The 25,873-nt window shown below is 38.7% G+C and overlaps 1 protein-coding gene and 1 pseudogene across 3 annotated transcripts in view; one reads left to right on the forward strand and one right to left on the reverse strand.

Moving 5' to 3' along the window:
- NCOA3 (nuclear receptor coactivator 3) overlaps nt 1-25,873 on the reverse strand; it is a 123,999-nt gene that overhangs the window by 18,457 nt on the left and 79,669 nt on the right. For both annotated transcript variants that reach the window (XM_082361133.1, XM_082361132.1), the window contains exons 3-14: nt 10,640-10,744; nt 9,588-9,760; nt 9,010-9,110; nt 7,639-7,813; nt 6,783-6,971; nt 6,507-6,608; nt 5,518-5,658; nt 5,099-5,246; nt 3,959-4,350; nt 2,909-3,780; nt 1,772-1,907; nt 604-798 (exon numbers count right to left, since the gene is read on the reverse strand). In XM_082361133.1, coding sequence (XP_082217259.1) covers nt 604-798; nt 1,772-1,907; nt 2,909-3,780; nt 3,959-4,350; nt 5,099-5,246; nt 5,518-5,658; nt 6,507-6,608; nt 6,783-6,971; nt 7,639-7,813; nt 9,010-9,110; nt 9,588-9,760; nt 10,640-10,725 — 2,710 coding nt within the window. In that variant the 5' untranslated portion in view covers nt 10,726-10,744. The remainder of the gene's footprint in view (nt 1-603; nt 799-1,771; nt 1,908-2,908; nt 3,781-3,958; nt 4,351-5,098; nt 5,247-5,517; nt 5,659-6,506; nt 6,609-6,782; nt 6,972-7,638; nt 7,814-9,009; nt 9,111-9,587; nt 9,761-10,639; nt 10,745-25,873) is intronic.
- Nucleotides 13,540-14,100, forward strand: LOC309613797 (ubiquitin-ribosomal protein eS31 fusion protein pseudogene; annotated as a pseudogene). Its single transcript has one exon. The product of its transcript is annotated as a ubiquitin-ribosomal protein eS31 fusion protein pseudogene (transcript).

The raw sequence follows: 25,873 nt of genomic DNA on the forward strand, positions 1-25,873 counted from the left end.
CACAGCGCAGCAAACAAAGAAAAAAAGAAGAAAACGTCTTGGACTGAAAGTCTCCTTGAGAGTTTAAATCACCAAGACACAGAATAAATGAAGAATACTCATGAAAGAAACATGCCACTGTTATTCAAAAACCTGTTAATTAATTCTAATTAAGTATTTTAAATTTGCTTTTCCCAAAAGAAATTTTTAATCATTAATATTCATTAGAAATAACATATAAGGGACTTCCCTGGTGGCACAGTGGTTGGGAATCCGCCTGCCAATGCAGGGAACATGGGTTCAAGCCCTGGTCCGGGAAGATCCCACATGCCACGGAGCAACTAAGCCCATGCGCCACAACTACTGAGCCTGCCCTCTAGAGCCTGGGAGCCACAACTACTGAGTCCACGTGCCACAACTACTGAAGCCCACGCGCCTAGAGCCCGTGCTCCGCAACAAGGGAAGCCACAGCAATAAGAAGCCCGCGCACCGCAAAGAAGAGTAGCCCCCGCTCGCTGCAACTAGAGAAAGCCCACGCACAGCAATGAAGACCCAAGGCAGCCAAAAATAAATAAATAAAATTAAAAATAAAATTAAAAAAAAAAAAGAAAAGAAATAACATACCCATGTTTGAGCCATAATTTTCCTGACTATCCATCATTCTTGGATTGCCACCCAACATGGGTTGCTTTGGTAACATGGGGAAAGCACCAATATTCTTTACTGGAGGGCTTGAGCCAACGGAAACAGGGCTGTCTAGAGACACTGCTCGGTTATATGGAGGACGAACAGACTGCACAGACTGTGGACTCCTCAAACCTGTTAAAAAACATAAAAGCACAATACATAAATATCCTCTGATGATTCAGTACATAAATAATCAAGTACAAGACATAAATACCACCCACCCAAGAATGTCTTTCTTACCAGAATAAACACTGTCTTCCTTTACAAAATAAATAACTAAGCCCCCCAAAAAAAGAAAGAAAAAGAAAAAAAAAAGCCTTGTATTCCAAATAAAGTAAAAAACAAGAGTCTCAGTGTTGGCTGAAGTATTAGGCACTGTTCTCTAGCCTGATATGGTCATTCATATTCTGCTTCGCTTAATAGTAAAAATTTTACCAATGTTTCAAACTCCTGGAAGTTCTTTAACATGCATATTTAAAGTTTAAAATTTTACAACTAAATGTAACCAGGCAAGTTGCCTTCTAATCAAGCAAGGAATAAAACAAAATTTCCTAACCTTTTTCTTTTTGTTTTTTCTAACCTATTTGATTGATCTAACTTTTCATTTCAGTTTCAGAAATAGTGCCACTAAAAATGAATAACCACCTTTCCAGATAATTGTGGATTATTCTTTTTCAATTGATACATATAATATATCCTTGTTAAACTGATGAATCAAGAAACACTCAGCTATAGGAGAGAGGTTGGGTAAGAACCAGCAAACACCAAAATAAGTTAGTGTCAAAGGACAGGTTTTGATTTGCTTTTTAATCCAATTCTCTGTGCCTAAGACAAATAAAGGTACTAGTAGGTACAGAGTACCTACTACTCACCTGCAGCAACCAGAGAAGAACATTTTCCTATAAGCCCTGTGATTACTGGCATCATATTAGTTAGAAATGGGAAACTGTCCTAAAAGCTTTTAAAATCACCTACATTATAAATTAGTAAAAGAAACTAAGGTGGAGTACACATTTTAAAGTTGGATCCTAGTTTTAATTAAGAGTACATACAGGTGTGCAGAAAAGTTCAAAGGCAGCAAGAATAAAATCTAGTTCTTTCTTACCCAGAGAATTAGTTCCTTGAAACATCTGTTGCTTCGTTACCAGATTACTACCATTTGTGGATATGGAATTATTGTAGAAGTCAGAATTAGTCAGATCACCAAGAATAGCGTCTAGATTATCCAAGTCTCCAGATCCCTGAAAATAATTTTTTGTAATTAATCTGTGAACATTACTAGATACATAGGTATAAACACACTCATCAGAGGACAAGAGATGAAATGGGAACAAGTAAAACACAACAGTTACCTGAAATGGTAACGCCCAACTTAGAGGCTAGCTAGCTGATCATGACCCCTATCCCTACACGACTTCCTTGAAAGTAAAAACAGCTGAAAATACTGAGATAAATGCGTGGGTTTGGAGGTGCTTTCAAAGGGGCATTTTTTAATTTACCCTATATGTTTAATTCTCAAACTGCAGGATATTTTCCAGCAAACATTAGTCAGAATCATGAGCTGACAGAGATGTCTGCCTCTACACATACTTCTGAAAACATGTATGATTAATAATAATTTTTTTAAATTTTTTAAAATAATAATAATAAAAATAAGCTGATGTTCAACAAGATATTCATAGCTATGCTTTAAAAAGGGCTTTTGGTCAATACATTTGGGAAACACTAAACAAAGTTTAAACAAAGTTAAACACACATCCTAACAATAGGACTTCTCCAAGACTTTAATTTTCTCAGGTGCATATTAACGTCTTCCAGGATAGTGTTCCTCAAGAGGAGTCTGGGAAATGCTTGTATAGAATGTGATCATGTATATGAAACTTGATCTTAGGTAAAAATCAAAATTCTGTTGCCTAATACAAAAGGTTTTTCCCATTTCTACCATATACTTAATGACCCAATGTGTTCATTCCAATAAAAACTTCCATGAAAGATTTCAAATTGGCTACTGAGATATAGTCACATTTGAAAGCATACATATCTGATTATTTCTACACTGCATCATAATACACTTTACTGATGCTCAGAAGAGCTACCAAAAAAGTGACAGCTCCAGATTAACTTCCATTAAATAAACCTAAAACAGAAGGTAAGAATTTGTGTATAACACATTGTCTTTCTAACACAGAAATGCAATGCTGAAATACAATGCCTAAGCTGGAATATACAGAAGACAAGTTACCTCTTCATTTGTTTCTGTCTTAATTTTAGCGTCCTTCCCTTGACTTGAGCTCGGGATGGTGGAGCTGCTGCACTGGCTCACTTTACCGTCTACGCCACCTTCCACTTTGGGCTGTAGTTCTTTGGAGAGCGTGTCACTAGGATCATCCCTGTCCAGCAGATACCTAAGCAGAGCATTATTTTCCTTTCTCTTAGGGCTTAGTTGCTCCTGCTTGACGTTTCCTTCTACACAAGACGTTGTACTGCTAGTGTCTTTCCCAGTGGCTTCGGCGGTAATCTTGGCTACCTCAGCCGGTGAATTCCCATTCTGCAGCAACTTGTGCAAAATCCGGTGCTTCTCTTGCAGCAGTGACCCGTGCACATTGGATGTGGAGGACACTCCTCCAGACGTCGAAGAGGAGACCCCAGAGGGGCTGGTGACACTAATGGAAGAGTCTTTACAACTTGAATCCAGGGGCGAGTTGGTCAAGGAGGAATGACCCCGGTCCTCAGAAGAACAGGTAAGTAACTGTAGTAATTTTTTGTGACCTTTGCTTTCCAGAGGACCCCGCTGATTCTCTGGCCCTTCCACACTGCTCTCCTTACTTTCTTTGTCATTGAGGTGATCTCTGCTATTTGACTGACACATTGAACTCTCCACTGGATTCTGGTCGCAATACAAGCCTAGGGGACTCTTGGAATCTTGACTGTTCACTTTACTTGGTTGACTTACATTCATATTGGGAGAGTTATCCAATTTGGGACCTGGTGAAGACAGAGTAGATAAAAGAGAAGTCCCTACTCCCTCACTGATAGCTTGAAGGGCACTGAGAGAGCTGCTAGAAAAGCTGTGACTCCCAGTATTGCCAGAAGATCCCATGGGAGAGTGCACACCTGGATTTGGAGAAAAATCAGGAAAAGAATTAGACTATCAGACGCTATAACAAACCACTACTTAACACTTCAAAGTTTGTTTTAAAATGAATTAACTTTACAAGAATTACAGTGGTATGGAAAGAAAAGAATTACTGAAAAAAAAAGAAATAAAGAAAAGGAAATGTAACACAAATACCTGCAACAGGAGAAAACTGATGTGAGGCCATCTTTGGACTCCCACGATTACGAGGAGAAATCATAATATTCTGCTGGCTGGAGCCAAGACCAGGACTCCCATGTGGAGGGCTACTCATGTTGAGACCATAGTTGCTGTTCTGGTAGGAAGATGGTGACTGCATGCCTGGCCCAGGGTTCATTGAAGCTATGCTACCGGAAGGCCCATACCTGGCTCCACTCATCTGCCCCGTGGTGCCGGGCTCAGCCAAGCCGTAGGTCCTGCTGCTCAGCATCTGCAAGCCTGGGTTTGGCGACATGTTCACGCTGCCTACCGAACTGTTGCATCCAGCCGCTGGAGGTCTAATGCCTTGTCCAACAGGATTTGGGTTTGGTCTATACCCATTCTGTTCCCTGCAAAGAAACAGAACAATGTTTTACTAAAAAATTACAGGCATGCGTTAAAAGCCTGAATCAGATTTTTTTTTTTAAGGATGAATTAAGTGGCCCAGAAACTTAACTTCTTAGGTGCCATTCCAATGCCTAGGGACAATAATAATCTAGACACTGATCAGTTATTAATCTAATAACATACTTTTAATAAGCCACAGAATCTAAATGAGTGACACCATCAGAGCGCCACGAAGGGCCCAAAGCTATGTTAGCTGGAATCTCAGTGGGGCTTTACAGGAGTTCCCATACACCAAGGGGTTAACCTGGAGGCGCCTGCAAATTACTCAAGATGATGAATGGGTGAATATCCTGCTCCTTCGTGTGTTGCTCATTTACCATTAGCAACAGCAACAGTAACTATTTCTTCTTGAAGTCTACCTTCAAATTTTAAATTCAATTCCTAAAAGCAATGTAATATATCATTAGAAATGAAAAGTAACAGAGGTAGTCAGATTTTATGTATTCTTTTATCCACTAGCCTTCCCATCCTCCAGCTTTCCCAGGAATTAATTACTTAATGAACAAATCCTCATTTACACATAAAAATATAACCTTAAAGAAAACATACTTCAGGAATCTAAGTGCACTTCAGCAAACCCAAGCACTGCCTGCTTTTCTTCTTAATTTTTCTCCCTTTTTACACTAATAATAAAGCATCTCGAGAACACTGCTGCATTTAATATGAGAATACAAAGTAATCTATCATTACCTCTGAAGAAAGTGGGTTGAGACAAAGCCGTGACGATCATTTGTTACAGGATTTCGGAATAGTTTGCTTTTTGTTTGTGCAGTCACTATAGTGCCATCAGCCAAAGAGAATCGATACACTGGGGTTTCTGCATGGCCATGGATATAAGCTTTTGGAGAAAATATCCCATTACTAGTAACTACAACTGGCAAAACAAATGCATACAGGAGAAAACAGAAAGGAAATATACAAGTCCAACATTTTCAAAATCCAGTGAAAGACTGGACCCCACCAAAATTAGGCTAACATAAGAATGCTCAAGAATCATTTTCCTACCCGACACAGACAACAACAACTATGGTCATGTATATACTTATTGCTCTATAGCACATCAAACACAATGACAAACAAGATCCAGAATCAACCTCCAAATTCTTTACCTTCTTGATAGTGACGTTTCTGGGACCATGACTGCCCATCATTAAGACTAAAAAATCTCTGGATACACCTTCGGATTATATCTTCAAAACCAGGCCTCATGGAAGATCTCAGTGAATTTGTATCTATGTTGACAACTTTTCCTATTAAACAGAAAATTGCCACTGTGTTTAATTTCATCATTGTGCATTATCAACTGCACTGACTTTAATTCTTTACTCTCATGGGCAAAAAAGGGCAGACCAAAACTGAAATTCATGTTGATGTCAAGAATTACTCCCAGTAATTCTCATTAAATTACCCGTATTTTTGAAATGCGCTTCTTTATGAAAAATGGATTTGAAGTTACAGAAAAGAAATACCGGCTTCTGATTTGAAATGCTATTTGGAGAGAAAGTCAGGTGCGTCTACATTTTTTTGTGTATTTATTTGAGGGATTTTAAGTGTCAAATACACCCAACTTAAATGCCCAGGGTTTTGTTGAATCTCTCCTAGGGTTGTGTAAGAAACATAAGGGACTTCCCTGGTGGCACAGTGGTTAAGAATCCACCTGCCAATGCAGGGGACACGGGTTCGAGTCCTGGTCCAGGAAGATCCCACATGCCACAGAGCAACTAAGCCCATGCGCCACAACTAGTGAGCCCACGTGTCACAACTACTGAAGCCTACGTGCCTAGAGCCCATGCTCCACAAAAAGAGAAATCACCGCCATGAGAAGGCCACGCACCACAAGGAAGGGTAGCCCCTGCTCGCCACAACTAGAGGAAGCCCCTGCACAGCAATGAAGACCCAATGCAGCCAAAAATAAATAAAATAAAAAATTAAATTAAATTTTAAAAAATAATACTAATATTATAAGAAACATAGGAAATAATCCATGCAAAGTATTCGTTACAGTGTAGGCACTTAAATGATAGTGCAGGCTGTAGAAAGTTAACTTTTATAAAAATTTTCAAAATGAACAAAACGTACACACACGCACAGTTTTTACCTGAAAGATCATGTCTAGTAATAAAGCTCTCAGGATTTGACGGAAATGCTCTTTCTCCTGTGGTAATGCGACGTGCCACACAGATCATACAGGATTGCAAATCTACAATAGAAAATTTAACCAGGTAAGGATTATACTTAACCTTTGGATGTGTCTATTCAATAGGCAAGTAAGAACATGGAATTCAGTAGGAAGAATTACAACAATGGAAATTACAAAACTACAAGTTTGGCTGCTATTGTTTGATAATCACCACAAGCATGTGATGACTCTCACCTTCTCCTTCCTCCATCATAGCCCGTGGCTGGGACAGGGCAAAGCACTGCATCGTTTCATATTTCTGGCGCATTTCAGGATTAGTGTTTATGTCTTCCAGAATGTCATGTGGTATTTTCATCAACATACGGCAATTAAATGTATGGCTTTTTTGTCGCTGGGTCTCATTAGTCCAGGTAACTCCATTAACTTTAGAAAACAAATTGAAAGGAGTTTTTTAAAAGCTGGCAATTCAGTCCATGACTATCATCAAGAATTTAAGCTATAAATCAACTATACTCCAATTAAAAAAAAAAAAAGAAGAAGAATTTAAGCTATACGTATTTCTCATTATACATCTTCCATAGTAATTTCTACAATAACATTTCAAAGTGGCAATATATAAAACACTGGAATAATTTCAATTTCAAATTCAACAGGTATCTCACTTATATTTTGTAACTCACTGTATATCCTAGACCCATGAAATGTATACCAAACTCTAAATTCGTATTTGAAAATTTTGCTATCTACCACTTGCCCTGTTCTACATAAATCATCACTTGGCTTTCTAAAAGGTATATTCAATTTTCTAAGAAATGATCAAGAAAAAGAAATTTTTTTAACTTACTTAGAAAATACAGGGACTTCCCTGGTGGTCCGGGGCTAAGACTCCGTGCTCCCAATGCAGGGGGCCCAGGTTCGATCCCTGGTCAGAGAACTAGATCCCACATGCCGCAACTAAAGATCCCCCATGCCACAACGAAGATCCCGCATGCGGCAACAAAGATTCCGCGTGCCGCGACTAAGATCCAGCACAGCCAAATAAATAAATAAATATTTTTTTTAAAAAGGAAGATACGCATTAAAAGCCTACCTGTAGATTTTGGTAAGTTTTTAAGAAAATCCTTTCTGTCTTCTTCATGCAAGATATTGTAGACACTTGTGTTAACCAGGTCCTCTTGCTTATATTGCAGGTACTGGGTGACATTTTCTGACACAAATACAATGTTTCCTTCACGATTCACCACAAACAGGAAGCCATCCAATGCCTGAAGTGGGATATGTTAATATTGGCTATATGGACTGAACTGTATCCCCTCCCCCACCAAAATTCATATGTTGAAGCCCTAAACCTCAATGTGACTGTATTTGGAGATAGGGCCTTTCAGGAGGTAATTAAGGTTAAATGAGGTCATAAGGGTAGCTCTAATCCAATAGGACTGGTGTTCTTATGAGAAGAGAGACAGACACCAGAAATGCACACACACAGAGAAAAGGTCACGTGAAGACACAAGGAGAAGGCAGCCATCTACAAGCCAAGGAGAGAGGTAGGTCTCAGGAGAAACCAAGCCTGCCAACACCTTGATCTTGGACTTCCAGCCTCCAGAACTGTAAGAAATAAATTTCTGTTGTTTAAGCCACTCAGTCTGTGGTATTTTGTTATGGCATCCTTAGCAGACTAATACACCAGCCTTAGTACTAACTAGAATTTGAAAAAAAACTGTTGATTTAACAACTATGAGCCATCATTTCTATTAACATTAGCACCATCAATACAGGGTTGTATGAAAAAGACAATTTGAAAAGATGGCAGTAAAGACAAAATCTGAATTAGCATCTAATCTAATTTTTGAAGAATTACTTCTTCAAAGGAGTTCTTAAAAATATGAAAAATCATCCTTAGTGCTTCCCATTTTCCCATTTGTTATCAAGTCAAGCTACAGGAACTATACCACTCCTTAGAATTTACAAAGAGGAACTGAACTGATCAACTAAAAAGGAGCTGGAACAAACTAATTGGAACAAAAACAGTTAATAAGTGAACCTGAATAAAGGGCTTCAGGTCATGACTTAAAAAGAAACATTCTGTAAGTGCTAAAGCTTAACTCGATTTATTTAAGACAACTACTTACAAAAAACACATATTTTAAGTCTTAAAACTTCCTCCAAAATATAAAACTGTAGTGTGCCATACTATCAATTACGCAAAAATACACAAAAAAGTCTTAGCTAAAATATGCCCAAATGCATTTTTATTGCGGGGGGGCAGGGCGCCACAGGATCTCAAGAGTTATGTATATTTTAAATATAAGAGCATTTTATCATCATATTCAGAATACTGAGTTCTATCTCATGAAAAGAAACATTTTCTTTTTGCTCTCATATCCTAGCCAAAATTTTCTTTCTTTCTTTCTTTCTTTTTAAATCAACACAGCTTATCGTACAGCTAGAACCTTATACTTGCCTGAAGTAAAAGTGGTCCTAAGGAGTCTTTATCAATAACTCCTTGTCCTGTGGAAGATACATCAGCTTTCTGAACATCATCATCACTGGAAATAGCTTTTCCTGGAAAGACATAAGGCAATACTACAAATAGCATATATATCAGTTATAGACTAAATCCACTTTCAAATTGTTCCCCAAACAGACACAAAGAGACACACACACAGATGTGCATAAGCACATACACATTTCCTGATAAGAAAATGATGCTACAGTTTTTAAAGGTTAAAATTAAACTTCCGAATTACCCAGGAGGACAGACGATCCTCTAAATTTTCTTTCCCTACTAAATGTACTATCCCATTGCTTCCTGAAAGGGAACTAACAAGTGACAGGGCGAGCAACACTGGCCTTCTTCCAATTCTGGTGACTGTTTCCTAAAGAGCAAAGCTGGTCAACTCATCTGTCCATCTGGCCCCACAGAGGCTAGCCCTCAAGGAGCAGCAGTTCCCACCTAAGCAACAGGTAGCAAAAGGCAAATGTGAACACAGTTAACAAGTTCCTTCTAAAAGACTTGAGTGTTTTCTTACTTTGTATTACCTTGCTCTTTTATTTGACGTATCTGTCTTACTGTTTCCTTTAAAATTGCACATTTATCTGGTTTGACATTGAAATTGTCAATATCACTAAGATTAGCAGATATCAGTTCAGCCAATTCTTCAATATATTTACTCTCCTGCTCCCGTCTCCACTTTTCACCACTGCAGGTAAGGCTGGGAGGGGGGGAAAAAAGGCCATAAACATATCTATCACAAAGGAGCTATGAGCAGAATCAGTACCTACACAACACCATTACACTCATATATAAACAAATTAAATTCAGCCCATAAAGACTACCAAAACATTGTCTTGGAGACCTAGTACAATACAGTTGAAATTCATAAAAACCTAAATTCAAGTCCACCTGTTGTTAGCCTAGGCCTTAGGCATTAGTCTCATTTCATCATCTGGAAAATGGGGATGAATAGTCTTTACCACGAAGAGACAATAAAATTAACAAATAATAAAAACAGTAATAGCTACTTATTAATTATGAGGTTTTATGAATTATAGGTTGTTTTTTATTTGCAACCATCACAGTGAAATTCAAGTGATATTGACCTTGGTAAATACTAAAAAAGCTAGGAAGTATCTATCACTGCATAAAATATTTTATTTCTATTTTTTAAACTTCTAACTTCATTCAGGAAAAGAATGATGAAACCTCACAAATGCCAAAATATCAACTTATAACATGTTTTTAAAGGATACTAAAGATTCTCACTTGTAATAATCTTGTCTATCTATTCCTAACTGTTACGTCCTCCATTGAGAAATGCTTCTTACAATATCACACACTTAGTATAATATTCTCATTTCTATCTGAATCAGCCATAAAGCCTCTATTATAACATAAGAATGTCCCCATCTCATCATTGTACCACTGTACTTACTACAAAGCAAAATCATATTATTTAAACAAAGACAAAAACAAACAAACAAACAAAATCTAACCAGAAAATGCAAATAACAGAAAGCTGAAATGTTTTCTTCAAAACAAATAAAGGCGTGGGAGGCACCCTTGGTGAAGTATCAGGAAATAAACTGCTTACCCTTGTCCTGGAGTATCACATGGCAACTTGCGTTTTCGTGAATCAGGGGCCAGTGGATCCAAGGAGTTTTCTCCTAATCCGCTCATCGTGAATATACATCAGCAACTAAGAAAGAATAATAAGATACAAACATTATAAAATATTCATGACTCTCATAAAGGTGTCATATGCTTGAATGGCTGCATTTTGTAATTCAGAACTGCTTTCCCTAAATGGTTAGATAATTCTCAAAATTCCTTATAGTACACAACTGTTCTGAAGACCTCAAGAGTTCATATTCCAGTTTAATTATGCAGAATGTCCATCCAACCCCAGGACAAATGTTTCTCAAGACTGAGTAAAAATGCATATATTGAATACCTCACAAAGAACAAGGCATCTTCTGCATAGTTAATAAGAAAAAGAGACTGTCAACTCTCCAACTGATAAAATCCTAAATTTTACTTATACACAAGTAAGATCTTATCTTGTCAGTTGGTAAGAAGTCTTCAAATGATAAATATCTAAATTATTTTCAGGCTATTTTCAAGGTAGCACATTTTTTCCTTAGACCATTTCTTTAGTATTTATCATCCAATGTGTTTTTCTTCTGCTACTTCAAAATAAACTGAGATTGTGTAAATAACATGTAAACTCCAATACATTCTGCTTACAAATTAGATGTACAACAATAAAACTCCAGGTGGAAGGATTTTGACAAGATCCACAGAACAACAATTATTTTAATACTAACTGATGGAAATATAATATGCCTTAGTTAAAGTTGCATTGATAAAGAAAATAAATGTAGGCTATTTCTTGTTGAAAAAAGAGCAGATTTTAATACTCAGTGGTTCATAATTTTAAGACATCTACTAAGCCTTCACTTAACAAGAATTTTATTTGTCTTAAACTCTTGTTTACGAAGACAATCATTGTTATAAAGAATTCCAAGTCAACGGAGAAGTTCAAACACTCCAAACTACTTTTTCTTCATTTGTTAAAATGCATCTTTCATTCCATCTAGAGTCTGAGACATACATTGAAGGACATAAATTTCCACTAGGTGGCACAATACTGCCAGAATGAGAGACAAATTAACAGAAATGCAAAATTTTACACAAGATCCTGATCACACTTAAAATATGTAGCTTTAAAAAATCAAAATCAGAAGTTTTAGATTACATTATCATCTTTCAGATGTTCTAGGTATGAATTAAACACCAACGGAATTTATTCTACGAATAATTTTGATAGTAAAATGTAAAGGCTGAAAAGCTAATACGTTTTAAGAACTTGGTGTGGTTTTCTTCTCACAACGTAAGTTAAAATAAAAGAGAAAAGAACTTAAAATAACTTTCACTAATGTGGCTTATTTATTTACTTGTTTATTGATTGATTGATTGATTTTTGGCTGTGCTGGGTCTTCGTTGCTGCATGCGGGCTTTCTCTGGTTGCGGCGAGCAAGGACTACTCTTCGTTGCAGTACGCCGGCGTCTCACTGCAGTGGCTTCTCTTGTTGCGGAGCACGGGCTCTAGGCGCGTGGGCTTCGGTAGTTGTGGCTCGCGGGCTCTAGAGTGCAGGCTCAGTAGCTGTGGCGCAAGGGCTTAGTTGCTCCGCAGCATGTGGGATCTTCCCAGACCAGGGCTGGAACCCGTGTCCCCTGCATTGGCAGGCGGATTCTTAACCACTGCACCACCAAGGAAGCCCCCACTAATGTGGCTTAATGTCATGATTTTAAAGTGTAACCACGGGGACTTCCCTGGTGGCACAGTGGATAAGACTCTGCGCTCCCAATGCAGGGGACCCAGGTTCGGTCCCTGGTCAGGGAACTAAATCCCACATGCATGCTACAACTAAGAGTTTGCATGCCACAACTAAGGAGCCAGCGTGCCACAACTAAGGAGCCCATGTGCTGCAACCAAGGAGCCCTGGAGCCGCAACTAAGGAGCCTCCCTGCCACAACTCTAAGGAGCCCGCTTGCCACAACTAAGACCCGATGCAACCAAATAAATTTTTAAAAATAAAATAAAATTTTAAAATAAAGTGTAACCAGATCCCACAATGCCACAATACTATATTCTTCAAAAATGGCAATGTCATAAAAGACAAAGTCTTTAAGTATTCCAGATTAAAGGAAGCTAAAGAGAAATGACAATTAAATGCAATATTTGATCCTATACTGGATCCTGTACTAGAGGGGGAAAATGCTATAAACGACACTATTGGATCAACTAACAAAATTTAGAATATGGACAATAGATAAAAGTATTTTACCAATGTTAAATTTACTGAAGTTTATTTCTGTACTATGGTTATTTAAGAGACTATCCCTATTCTTAGTATTTAGGACAAAAAAGCCATTATGTACACAAAGGACCCTCTAATGTTTGGGGGGGGTGGATTACATATAAGTGAGTGAGTGAGTTAACAGGAGAAGAGGAGGGAAAGGGAAGGGAAGAAGAGAAAAGAAAGGAGGCCAGCAAATTGTTGACACTGGTTGAATCTCAGCTGGGCAGAAATTTTAAAATTCTTTGTACTATTCTTTCTCTTGCAACTTTGGTTTAACTTTAAAATTATTTCCAGGGGCTTCCCTGGTGGTGCAGTGGTTGAGAGTCTGCCTGCCAATGCAGGGGACGCGGGTTCGAGCCCTGGTCTGGGAAGATCCCACATGCCGCGGAGCAACTGGGCCCGTGAGCCACGATTACTGAGCCTGCGTGTCTGGAGCCTGTGCTCCTCAACAAGAGAGGCCGCAATGGTGAGAGGCCCGCACACCGTGATGAGGAGTGGCCCCCACTTGCCACAGCTGGAGAAAGCCCTCACACAGAGACGAAGACCCAACACAGCCATAAATAAATAAATTAAACCTTATTTAAAAAAAAAAAAAAAGCTTTAAAAAAAAAAAAATTATTTCCAAATAAAGTTAAATGTATGTTCAGCTTTTTGGATCCGCCATCTGCGGTGGCACCGCCGCCAATATGCAGATTTTCGTGAAGACCCTGACAGGGAAGACCATCACTCTCGAGGTCGAACCCTCGGATACAATAGAAAACGTAAAGGCCAAGATCCAGGACAAGGAAGGAATTCCTCCTGACCAGCAAAGACTGATCTTTGCTGGCAAGCAACTGGAAGATGGACGTACTTTGTCTGACTACAACATTCAAAAGGAGTTCACTCTTCATCTTGTGTTGAGACTTCGTGGTGGTGCTAAGAAAAGGAAGAAGAAGTCTTACACCACTCCCAGGAAGAACAAGCATAAGAGAAAGCAGGTTAAGCTGGCTGTCCTGAAATACTATAAGGTGGATGAGAATGGCAAAATCAGTCGCCTTCGTCGGGAGTGCCCTTCAGATTAATGTGGTGCTGGAGTTTTTATGGCCAGCCACTTTGACAGACATTATTGTGGCAAATGTTGTCTGACCTATTGTTTCAACAAATCAGAAGACAAGTGATTGTATATTGGTTAATAAAAGACATGAACTAATGAACTAACATTTAAATGTTGAGTTTTATTCCAGTGATTTTAAAAGTGGGTTTTAAGCATCAAGTTAATCGCACTATTTTCTTAGGTAACCTGTACTTGGCAGAATTATGTTGTATTTGATACCAGCTGTCTAGATACAGGCCAGTTTCTTTGTACCTCAGCAGTACTGACACTTTTGACTGGTAATTCTTGGTTGTAGGGACTTTCCTGTGTATCACAGGGTGATGAACAGCATCCCTGGTCTGTACCCACCCGCTGCCAGTAGCACACCACCCCTCCTCCCCACAGCCAAAAGTATCCAGACATTTCCAAATGACCCCTGGGGGTGGGGAGGAACCTCCCTCAGCCCCAGATTGAGAAACATTGGTTTGTGTGAATTGGTATTATAACCTTGCCTAAAAAGAAGCTACAATGTATTGACACTTGTTTCCTACAAAGGAAGTTTAAAGGTGGCAGAGCTCTCAAGTTACCAGTTAAAAAATTCATCTGCATATGGCTGGTTCACTTTGTTGTACAATAGAAACTAACACAGTATTGTGAAGCAATTATACTCCAATAAAGTTCTATTTAAAAGAAAAAAAAAGTATGTTCAGTTTTGATTTCCAATTTTCATATTTAAAAAGAAAAAGCGATTCCTTAAGAACAGAAATAGAACACTGTAAAGCAACTATACTCCAATAAAAATTAGTTTTAAAAAAACAGAAATAGGGGCTTCCCTGGTGGCACAGTGGTTGAGAATCTGCCTGCCAATGCAGGGAACACGGGTTCGAGCCCTGGTCTGGGAGGATCCCACATGCCGCAGAGCAACTAGGCCCGTGAGCCACAACTACTGAGCCTGCGCGTCTGGAGCCTGTGCTCCGCAACAAGAGAGGCCGCGATAGTGAGAAGCCCGCACACCGCGATGAAGAGTGGCCCCCGCTTGCCACAACTAGAGAAAGCCCTCGCACAGAAACGAAGACCCAACACAGTCAAAAATAAATACATAAATAAATAAATAATTTTTAAAAAACAGAAATAGAGTAGCCACGTCTCAATACAATTAGTTTTATATTTGTTTCATTCAAAGGTTATTTTTAAATTGAGTGGCCAACCATCCAGTGAATAATAGCATTTTATTTTAAAAATATAATTTACTCCACATTCTAGATATTATTTCCTTACTTTGACGTTAAACATAAGCTGAATCCTCAAAACTGAGTAATGAACTCTTTAGTGGATAACAGCATTTCATTTGAAAGACATAATTTATTCTATGTTCTCAGTATTATTCCCTTACTTTGCTGTTACACATAAGCTGAATCTCCAGTACAGTTTAAGGTGCCTAGCATATAAGAGGTGATCAATAAGTATGCCTTGAAAAGTACTGAGTAAATGGAACATTCAACTTATCAACTCATATTTTATAAAACAGATTTTCCTCCATTCTGATTTCTATAAAAGTTCAAAGGTTACTTTAAACTTTTAAAATTTTTACTGCTATGGTTGATATAGGATGTCACTGAAATGAATTTTAGAGCCATAAATTACATCAATAGAGAATCAAAACCATGACAATCTTAGTACGAAAAAAAAATAATCACAATTATCATGTAAACCAGAAATGCATACATGTCATTCATGTTAAGTCAATGTTTATGTGCATATAAGAGAAACCTAAATATGTCTACCTATGTCCAAATACACATGTGGCTCCTTCTCTTGATGTGTCAGAACAACAAGCTATAACATGCACATGACTGTGCAGTCTACATGCTACCAAGTCTACTCTTTCACAGAGTCCAATGATCTCTAGTAACAAAGGTAATTATCCCAATGCAAGATCCTAATTTAAAACCACAGTAGTGGGACTTCCCTGGTAGGTCCACTGGGTAAGAATCCACGCTCCCAATGCAGGGGGCCCGGGTTCGATCCCTGGTCGGGGAACTAGATCCCACACGCATGCTGCAACTACGAGTTCGCATGCTGCAACTAAAGATCCCGTGTGCCACAACTAAGACCTGGCACAGCCAAAATAAATAAATAAATACATACATATTTTAAAAATAGAAAAATAAAAAATAAAACCACGGTAGTGGTGTTTACTCAAACAAGAAGATATCAATATAACTATTTAAGATATAAAATAATTTTCACATTCTATTTTTTTAGGAACAGGTTTGACAGATTTCTTTTTCTAGTTATTAGACAGGGAAAAACCTTGGTACTACAATCACTGTACCATGCCTAAAAAACCACATGATGTCCAAGTTTGAATGACAAAATACTGTATAACAAAAAAATCAAAGTACAATAAATATATCCCTTAAATTTCATTTGGCTGAAGAAAATGTTCAACATTAGAAATAATAAACAGAAGCATTTCCCGCACCCCCAAAAAAATAGTTTCAGCATATACAATAATATAGTAATTCCTGAGCACAGATGACTATGACAAACTCTTTATGTCCAGTTTTCTATTTATTTGGCATTAATATTAGTTATGAACATAAAAAATTATAAATAGCATTTGTTTTACTTGCCAAGTCTGTTGTCTACTCACTGGCGGAGCCAGACTCAAACTATATTTATCTGGGGGGATATATTATCTAGTTTGGTAAATTATTCTTTTGCAGGTATGATAGGTAAAATGCTTAGCATATACACACTAAATCTAGACCATTTTCAGTCACTAGTCAAGAATTAGGGTGGGAGAGGGGGACAGAACATGTACCAGGCCCATGAGTAGATCAATTTCCCCCCCCTCAAAGAAGTTCAAAAGGTTAAGAAACACAGATCAGTAACTGTACAGCTTACATTTTTACATCTTAAATTACAACCCATCTAGTTTGAAGAATATATGGAATTGGTAAAATCCATATTCAAATGGGAAATAATATAGCACAAGAGTCTCCCAGTACCTCTGACTATAAGAACAGTCTATTAATATTGAGCCCCTTCTAAATTCTGATTCCTTACAATTAAAGATTATCATCTACACAGTTGAGTAGAAAAGAAATTAGGACCACAATATATACCTGCCCTACCCCTGGGCAACCTGTACTCTTATCCAATAGTTAAGGTGCATACATGTATTTTTGTGTGTGTGTGCACATTTTCTTTTCTACATCTTTATTGGAGTATAATTGCTTCACAATACCGTGTTAGTTTCTGTTGCACAACAAAGCAAATCAGCCACATGCATACACATGTCCCCATATCCCTTCCCTCTTGAGCCTCCCTCCCATCCTCCCTATCCCACCCCTCTAGGTCATCGCAAAGCACCGAGCCGATCTCCCTGTGCTATGCTGCTGCTTCTCACCAGCCAACTATTTTACATTCCGTAGTGTATATACGTCGATGCTACTCTCACTTTGCCCCAGCTTCGCCGTCCCACCCCATGTCATCAAGTCCATTCTCTATGTCTACCTCTTTATTCCTGCCCTGCAACTAGGTTCATCAGTACCATTTTTTTTTAAGGTTCCATATATATGCGTTAGCATACGGTGTTTGTTTTACTTTCTGACTTACTTCACTCTGTATGACAGACTCTAGGTCCATCCACCTCACTACAAATAACTCAATTTCATTTCTTTTTATGGCTGAGTAATATTCCATTGTATATATGTACCACATCTTCTTTATCCACTCATCTGTTGATGGGCATTTAGGTTGGTTCCATGTCCTGGCTATTGTAAACAGAGCTGCAATGAACATTGTGGTACATGACTCTTTTTGAATTATGGTTTTCTCAGGGTATATGCCCAGTAGTGGGATTGCTGGGTCGTATGGTAGTTCTATTTTTAGTTTTTTAAGGAACCTCCATACTGTTTTCCATAGTGGTTGTATCAATTTACATTCCCACCAACAGTGTAGGAGGGTTCCCTTTTCACCACACCCTTTCCAGAATTTATTGCTTCTAGCTTTTTTGATAATGGCCATTCTGACCAGTGTGAAGTGATACCTCATTGTAGTTTTAATTTGCATTGCTAATGAAGAGATGTCCCCCAACTGATTGTTAAACTGGAGATACACCTCAACCACACTTCCAGATGAATCGGACCCAAAGACACAAAGTGTATTCTGTCCTTCAATGTGAACTCAACTGTCTAGATCCTTGAGCCATTTTTACAATTATTTTCCTTGTATAAAATGTTTCTTACTTGGGCTTCCCTGGTGGCGCAGCGGTTGAGAATCTGCCTGCCAATGCAGGGGACACGGGTTCGAGCCCTGGTCTGGGAGGATCCCACGTGCCGCGGAGCAGCTGGGCCCGTGAGCCACAACTACTGAGCCTGCGTGTCTGGAGCCTGTGCTCCGCAACAAGAGAGGCCGCGATGGTGAGAGGCCCGCGCACTGCGATGAAGAGTGGCCCCCGCTTGCCACAACTAGAGAAAGCCCTCGCACAGAAACGAAGACCCAACACAGCCATAAATTAATTAATTAATTTTAAAAAAAAATGTTTCTACTTAAAAGTTCTATGCTATACTACTTAAATATATTAATATGACAATGCACACTTTAAGATTACATTTAAGCAACATATTCTATACAACTACTTTAATACAGAATAATAGCAATTTACAATAAATTCAATGCTCTCAAAATATAATGCTACCTATTTCTATATTATTTGGAAAAGTCGTAAGCAGATTCATGATAAATCAGATTTAAAATGAGCAAGAATCTTACAGCAATTGGATAAACTTTCTCTATAAATACTATAGGGCTTTCTACATAAAACAATCATGCTGTGGTACAGGTTTAAGCTTAGACGTGCACAGAATACAATAAACTGCTAGAAAATGAACATTCTTTAACTCTAAAAGCAACAAAGAATTATATCCACCAGCTCAAAAGCCATGAAAATGATGATATGTGGCTTAGCAGCATTAATTAGCTTTCCCTTTGGTTATTCAGTTAAGACAGGATGGGAAATCCTGATTATGTACAACAAACTAGCCAGATGGACAAAGATACAGGAAGTACTCCTTGTCCAAAAGGAAGAGATATCAATAAACAATGCTAGTGTCCATCAGGTGAGCAAGAAGTTACTGGTGGTGGGGGGTGGGGGGGGGGCACCGTAAGAAAAGCCATGCCATGCCAAAATGGGGAGGAGATAAGTTACCCAGTAAATCTCAAATGGCCTAAAGACCAACTAAAATATTTTATTTTCCTAAATTAATAAGGGAGAGGGAAGGGGACAGATAACTTTTGTGGTAGTACAGTGCTGGGCATATCACATATTCTGTATAATTTCTCACGACTCTCCAAAGTATGTATTACTCCCATTTTACAGATAAAGTAGTATCTAGATCACACACAGATACTAGATGGCAGAGCTGGGATTACAATATTTTCAGACTTTATAATCAGCAAAATATGTACCAAATGTTCCTTGGGCATTTTATCCACCCCCTCCCCGCCAAAAAACATAAACCACTTATACTGTTGAGTCACACCATTTCCAACCAATTAACCAGAAAATCTCTCAGGTCATCAGTAAGAACATTGAGAAGTTGTTACGTGCAGGGTTTAGGGGCATGTAGTATCACGGCCAGAGGCAAGGAGGTGCTCCAACTCAGCAGGTACTAATGCTGCTATTCCCCTCAAGCTCCTAAAAACCAACCATTACTCTACAGGTCACCAGATAAATGGCCCTCTGAGATGGTCTACTATTAACCATGACCTTTATTTCCAATTGAAACCAACAGTCAGTGATTCACATGGCAAGAAGGAAACTTAGATCAGAAAAGCAAGAACTATACCCAAAATAATCTGTCAAATATTTTCATTCTTGGGTTTTCTAAGATTAAATGCTAGAGCCAAGAACTTTTGAATATTCCACTAATTCAGTTTATTCATCAGGCTTGTTTGCCTGATTTATACAAGGTATGATTAAATACGCCAATTAGGGAGTATTTCTGGGTGTCTCCTGAGAATCCCAGTAACTTAAGGAAATTTTCATACAACTGTGGATTTGAACTGATTTACCGAAAACTGCTTGAAGCATTATGTAAAAGCAGAGGCTGATCAAGCCAATTAGAAAAAAAATTACCCTCGGGAAAGATTTATGAGACATCCGTACATAAACGAACTACCCAAAATACAAGTTGCAAATTGATGCTCTTACTCAAAAGACAATTTTAGTATATAGTCATCACCAGTTTGGTTTAATCCTACAAGATTATATTTTCCAAAATATAAAATAAGAGGTTTATTTCAATCTTCTGTGCAGCTCCAAGAGAACCAGCACCATGGAGCAAAGAAAGGAAACAGAATAGAACCTGTGTGTGTTTAGGGGACAAGAGGAGGCAGGGGAAGAGAAAAGTCCATAAACACGGAGCCACTATGGACATTTCCTCACCAACCAGATGACTCTTCCAGTGAGTATCTCCTACCTTTATGTTCTAATTCAACCCTGGTATAGAGGATAAGAACTGAAAGGAGACAAGGCAGGGGTGGGTAGTTTCAAATAAAAGCTAACTTGCAATATTCTTTTGTTGTGTTGTTGATAACCTGTCATGTTTAGTAGGATAAAGTATGAACCACCTAATGCAATCCATCTTTTAAATTTAATTCCATTTCCGTTCAAACATTTGCATGCCCAGACCATCTGAGGACCAGGAAAGAGAGAGAAATGACACCACACATTGCTAGAACTCTCAGGCAAGCAGAAGAGAGGAACATACAATTATAACAACATTATTTGGTAAGTGTTAAAATGAAGGCACAGCTGATAGGAAACCTACAAGCGTACATTTTTTTAAAAACAGAGAAAATGCATATAAACAGTATCTACAATAAACTACCTTGGTGTAGACATATGCCAGAAAACAGTGTAAATCTCAGGTCCTGGTCATTCTTTTCCTCTATCTTTAGTTAATAATGAATGCCTGCAAATTTGGAAAAGGGCTAGCAGGGAGCAATAAAATAAAATATCTTATTTTTAATACATAAGTTGAGCTGAGAAGCATCCAAACATGAATTAACAGCTATTTCATCCACAAGGTTTCATTCTCTCTTCTCCTGTTGTATGTCTTGCCTTTTCATTCTCAATCAACAGGATGACACCAAAGCCCCTTTACATTTATGCTCCGGGTTTTTTTTGTTGTTTTTTTTTTTTTAACAACTTTATTGGAGTATAATTGCTTTACAATGGTGTGTTAGTTTCTGCTTTATAACAAAGTAAATCAGTTATACATATACATATGTTCCCATATCTCTTCCCTCTTGCATCTCCCTCCCTCCCACCCTCCCTATCCCACCCCTCTAGGTGGTCACAAAGCACAGAGCTGATCTCCCTGTGCTATGCGGTTGCTTCCCACTAGCTATCTATTTCACGTTTGGTAGTGTATATATGTCCATGCCACTCTCTCACTATGCTCCGGTTTAAGCCTGATGACGGTGAACTCAAACACAAACTCCCCAGATGTTCTAGTACCAGAACTGGGCATACCAATTAGCCAAGGCAAGTGTTAGCTACAACTGGAAGCTTGTTGCCAAGAGACTTCTCAACCTCTACATGAGCAACAGAGTTGAAGTTCACAAATACACACTGTGCAGAGGGAGTTAAGCAAGCCAATTCCGCTGAAATCAAATTACCCTCTCCTGACAGCATACTAACTAGCTGCGTAATTCTTTAGCTGTTTTAAAGGTTACAGTGACTCCTACAATGTAACACGCTGAATCTCTCTCATTCACAGGAACAGACCTAAACCCGAAGTTCGTAAACCTCATTTTGGCTTCATTCCTGAACAACATACTATCCAGTTGTACTTCTTCCTCACCACCACCTCCACTACCCAAGTGGCTTGTGCTAAAAGAGATTCTGACAAAAGATATCATGGAAACATTTCCTATTTATATGTAACCTTAAGTCATTTATTTCTTTTTAGATCTCCCCTTCATCCCTCTTTTATCTAGAATACTAGAATACCTAGTCATCCTTCAAGATCAAACTCGACTGTCACCTCTGGTGAGATCATTCCCAATTCTCCAATTAGAAAAAGTTGTCCCTTCTTTATCCTAATGCATTTTCCATAGTTTATTACAACATTTTATAAATTACACTCTACTCTTGTACACTTTTCTGTTTCTACTTTCTACGCTATAAGCTCTAAACCATAAAAACTTGTAAGAGACTTTTATTACAAACTCCTTCCTCTCTCTTTTCACTCCTACTACCACCATTCCCCTTGTTCCTTTTTCCAACTCCAGTTCTCCTTTTCCTTCCCATCCCATTAGATGTACTTTTGACCAACTACAATATTCCTAAAATATAGAGAAGATTGGGGGGAAGGGGCTAAATACCTTGTAGAACAGTTCTGCTTCTTTCTGACATGTCATTTTTCACTTGCATATTCCCATTCCAAAAAATATGGTGGCTTCAAGGTATCTATCAAAATAAAACTCAAGGGTTTGAATCCTTCACGGCTGATGTACTATGATACAATAAAAAAGACAACGGGGCTTTGTTAGAATTAAACTTGTCACCTCTAAAAAGCTTATCACCTGTAAAAATTGGGGATAATCACACCTCACATATTCTTATGTTTATTGTGAGAATGAAAAGCAATATAAAGCAAGCAACTGGAACAGGGAATAATGGTGATCCCTGAGGTACACGATACCAAGAACAAAGGTGTATGTTCACAGCAACATCAATTTTGCTCTCATTTGAAAAACAAATAGTTACAAATATACCACACAGCAACAAATTAAAAAGCTTCAGACAAATAAATTAGCCAGAACTATTCAGGCTATCTTCAGCGTACAGATAGCTGACTGGAATTTAAAACATTTTCCCACTGAAATAGTGTGGTGAGTGGCAGTTAGTAGCTAACATAAAGCCATGAAAATAGAATAAAACTACTGTCATAGATGTCTGTGTCCTTAAGATAAACAGGTATAATTACAGAATAAGTTGGCACCTTTTAGAAGATTCTGAAGAGGTTATCCAAGTACTTTCAAAGGTGCTAGGTAAAGCAAACAGTGCTGGTTCTTTTTTATATCTTTTTTTATTTCTGGATTTGTGGTTTAATTTTTCTTGGACAGACGTAAATATCCCGACATCAAAAGTATTATTTAGGGCTTCCCTGGTGGCGCAGTGGTTGAGAATCTGCCTGCCAATGCAGGGGACACGGGTTCGAGCCCTGGTCTGGGAAGATCCCACATGCCGCGGAGCAACTAGGCCCGTGAGCCACAATTACTGAGCCTGCGCGTTTGGAGCCTGTGCTCTGCAACAAGAGAGGCCGCGATAGTGAGAGGCCCGCGCCCCGCAATGAAGAGTGGCCCGCACTTGCCACAACTAGAGAAAGCCCTCGCACAGAAACGAAGACCCAACGCAGCCATAAATAAATTAATTAATTAATTTTAAAAAAACAGGTCCTTCATAGTCGCGATTTAAAAAAAAAAAACTTTGGAAAAAAAAAAAGTATTATTTACACCTAAGGTTGTCCCTTGGCACATAATGAAAACATAAGCAGGAAAGGAAGGGAGGAAGGGAGGGAGGGAGGGAAGGAGGGAGGGAGGGAGGGAGGGAGGGAGGGAGGGAGGGAGGGAGGGAGGGAGGGAGGGAGGGAGGGAGGGAGGAGAGAGAAAGTGTCCAACCCCCTTGAGGTAAGTGGTAAAGCTCTGGATTAAGATAAGCAGTGGGGAGTTAGAGGAGTATGTGCACAGAGCAGAAATAAAATCTGATATAAATTTAATTAATAAGCAATAAAGATACAAATGAGAGATGATCACAGCATGTGCCCCATTCTCTCCTAATCCATTATTTCTATCTGCCTCAGAGAAAAAAGAAATTTTAAGAAATGTTAAAACTAAAGAGCCGATGCCATTAGCCACCTGGTAACCAAATGACTGAGAGCAGCAAAACTGCTCTAGGAAGCAGTACTAACCAAGTAATGAATGATACAGGGAATGGTAACCATGGGTCAACTACAAGACAGGTATTCCTAAAATGGAGTGCCTGCAGAGTAAAAAGCTTGAAGTAACAAGACACCTCCCCTACAGTACTGAAGCCCGGTCCACCAATATCAAAAGCATAAAGAAGCTACACTAACGTCTCAGAAATTGACAATGTGGAAATATAAAGCTGATGAAGCACTTTGAATTAATTTTTCAAAGAAAAGGTACTGAAGGTGGAAAAAGAGAGAAAAAGATATATCAAAGGAAGAACACATCTTAGCTAGATTTCCTTCTCTAAAAGCAAAGAGGCTGAGGCAGACGGTCCCTTACGCTAGCAACACGGCATGGCAAGTCTGACTCATAAGGCTTCCTGAATGGGTCATCGTGCAGACTGCAGGTTAGTCTGTGCTCAGTCCTCGATGTTTCCATTGTCTTTTTTCTTTTTCTGACCTCACAGCTTGTTACCCTTCAGCAATTATAATTCCACTCCTAGCCTAAATAACCTTAAATTCAAAAGAATCCTTTTTTAAAAATAATGCTTCCATATCCCTAGAAGTTATATGTCTGATGACAGAAGCTATCTCTTCAAATAAATCTCCAAAAGTCATTACTGACTTCAGGATGACAATAATACAAATAGCGAATGAGAGCATATATATCAAAGTCCATAAAGAAAATAAGAATGCACTCCTAACATCATTTACCTGTTGGAGGGTGGTGTAGCACTTGCAGCAAGGTTGAAAAAGTATCAAAGTCTAAATTTAACTTCAACTGCCTCCCTATTCCCCTCCAAAATATAGCTACTATACTATGTGGAGCTAAAAATCTGGTAATGATTGTTCAAGGGAAGAAATTTGCAGCAAGCGAGACTATAAACTACTGAGGAACAGGATGAAAAGATCATCACGCAAATAATCTAAAATAAAACATAGTGTGGTTTTTTTTTTTTTTTCTTTCTGTTCAAAGGTCAGTTCCATGACTCATGACTTTAAAGAGCTTCTCTGTGTACTTCACAAACCTGCCTATGCATGTGGAGTAAATAAAGCTGGGGCACCTCATTATCGTGAGAGAACACTTGAGGCAAAAATTTAATTATGAACTCTTATAAAAACCATTCATACAACTAAACTGGTTAAAACCAAAACCCACGGAATGTAAACTGATACAGCCACTATGGAGAAGAGTATGGAGGTTCCTTAAAAAACTAACAGTAGGGGCTTCCCTGGTGGCACAGTGGTTGAGAGTCTGCCTGCCAATGCAGGGGACACCGGTTTGAGCCCTGGTCTGGGAAGATCCCACATGCTGCGGAGCAACTGGGCCCGTGAGCCACAGCTACTGAGCCTGCGCATCTGGAGCCTGTGCTCCGCAACAAGAGAGGCTGCGATAGTGAGAGGCCCGCACACCGCCATGAAGAGTGGCCCCCGCTCGCTGCAACTGGAGAAAGCCCTTGCACAGAAACAAAGACCCAACACAGCCAAAAAATTTATTAATTAATTTTTTTAAAAAAACTAACAATAGAACTACCATATGATGCAGCAATCCCACTACTGGGCATATACCCAGAGAAAACCATAATTCAGAAAGACACATGCACCCCAATGTTCATTGCAGCACTATTTACAATAGCCAGGTCATGGAAGCAACCTAAATGTCCATCGACAGACAAATGGATAAAGAAGATGTGGTACATACAATGGAATATTACTCAGCCATAAAAAGGAACGAGATTGGGTCATTTTCAGAGACGTGGATGGACCCAGAGACTGTCATACAGAGTGAAGTAAGTCAGAAAGAGAAAAACAAATATCGTATATTAACCCATATATGTGGAATCTAGAAAAATGGTACAGATGAACTGGTTTGCAAGGCAAAAGTAGAGACACAGATG

This window comes from Balaenoptera borealis (genome assembly GCF_965194805.1).
Source record: "Balaenoptera borealis genome assembly, chromosome: 16".
Classification (NCBI taxonomy): domain Eukaryota; kingdom Metazoa; phylum Chordata; class Mammalia; order Artiodactyla; family Balaenopteridae; genus Balaenoptera; species Balaenoptera borealis.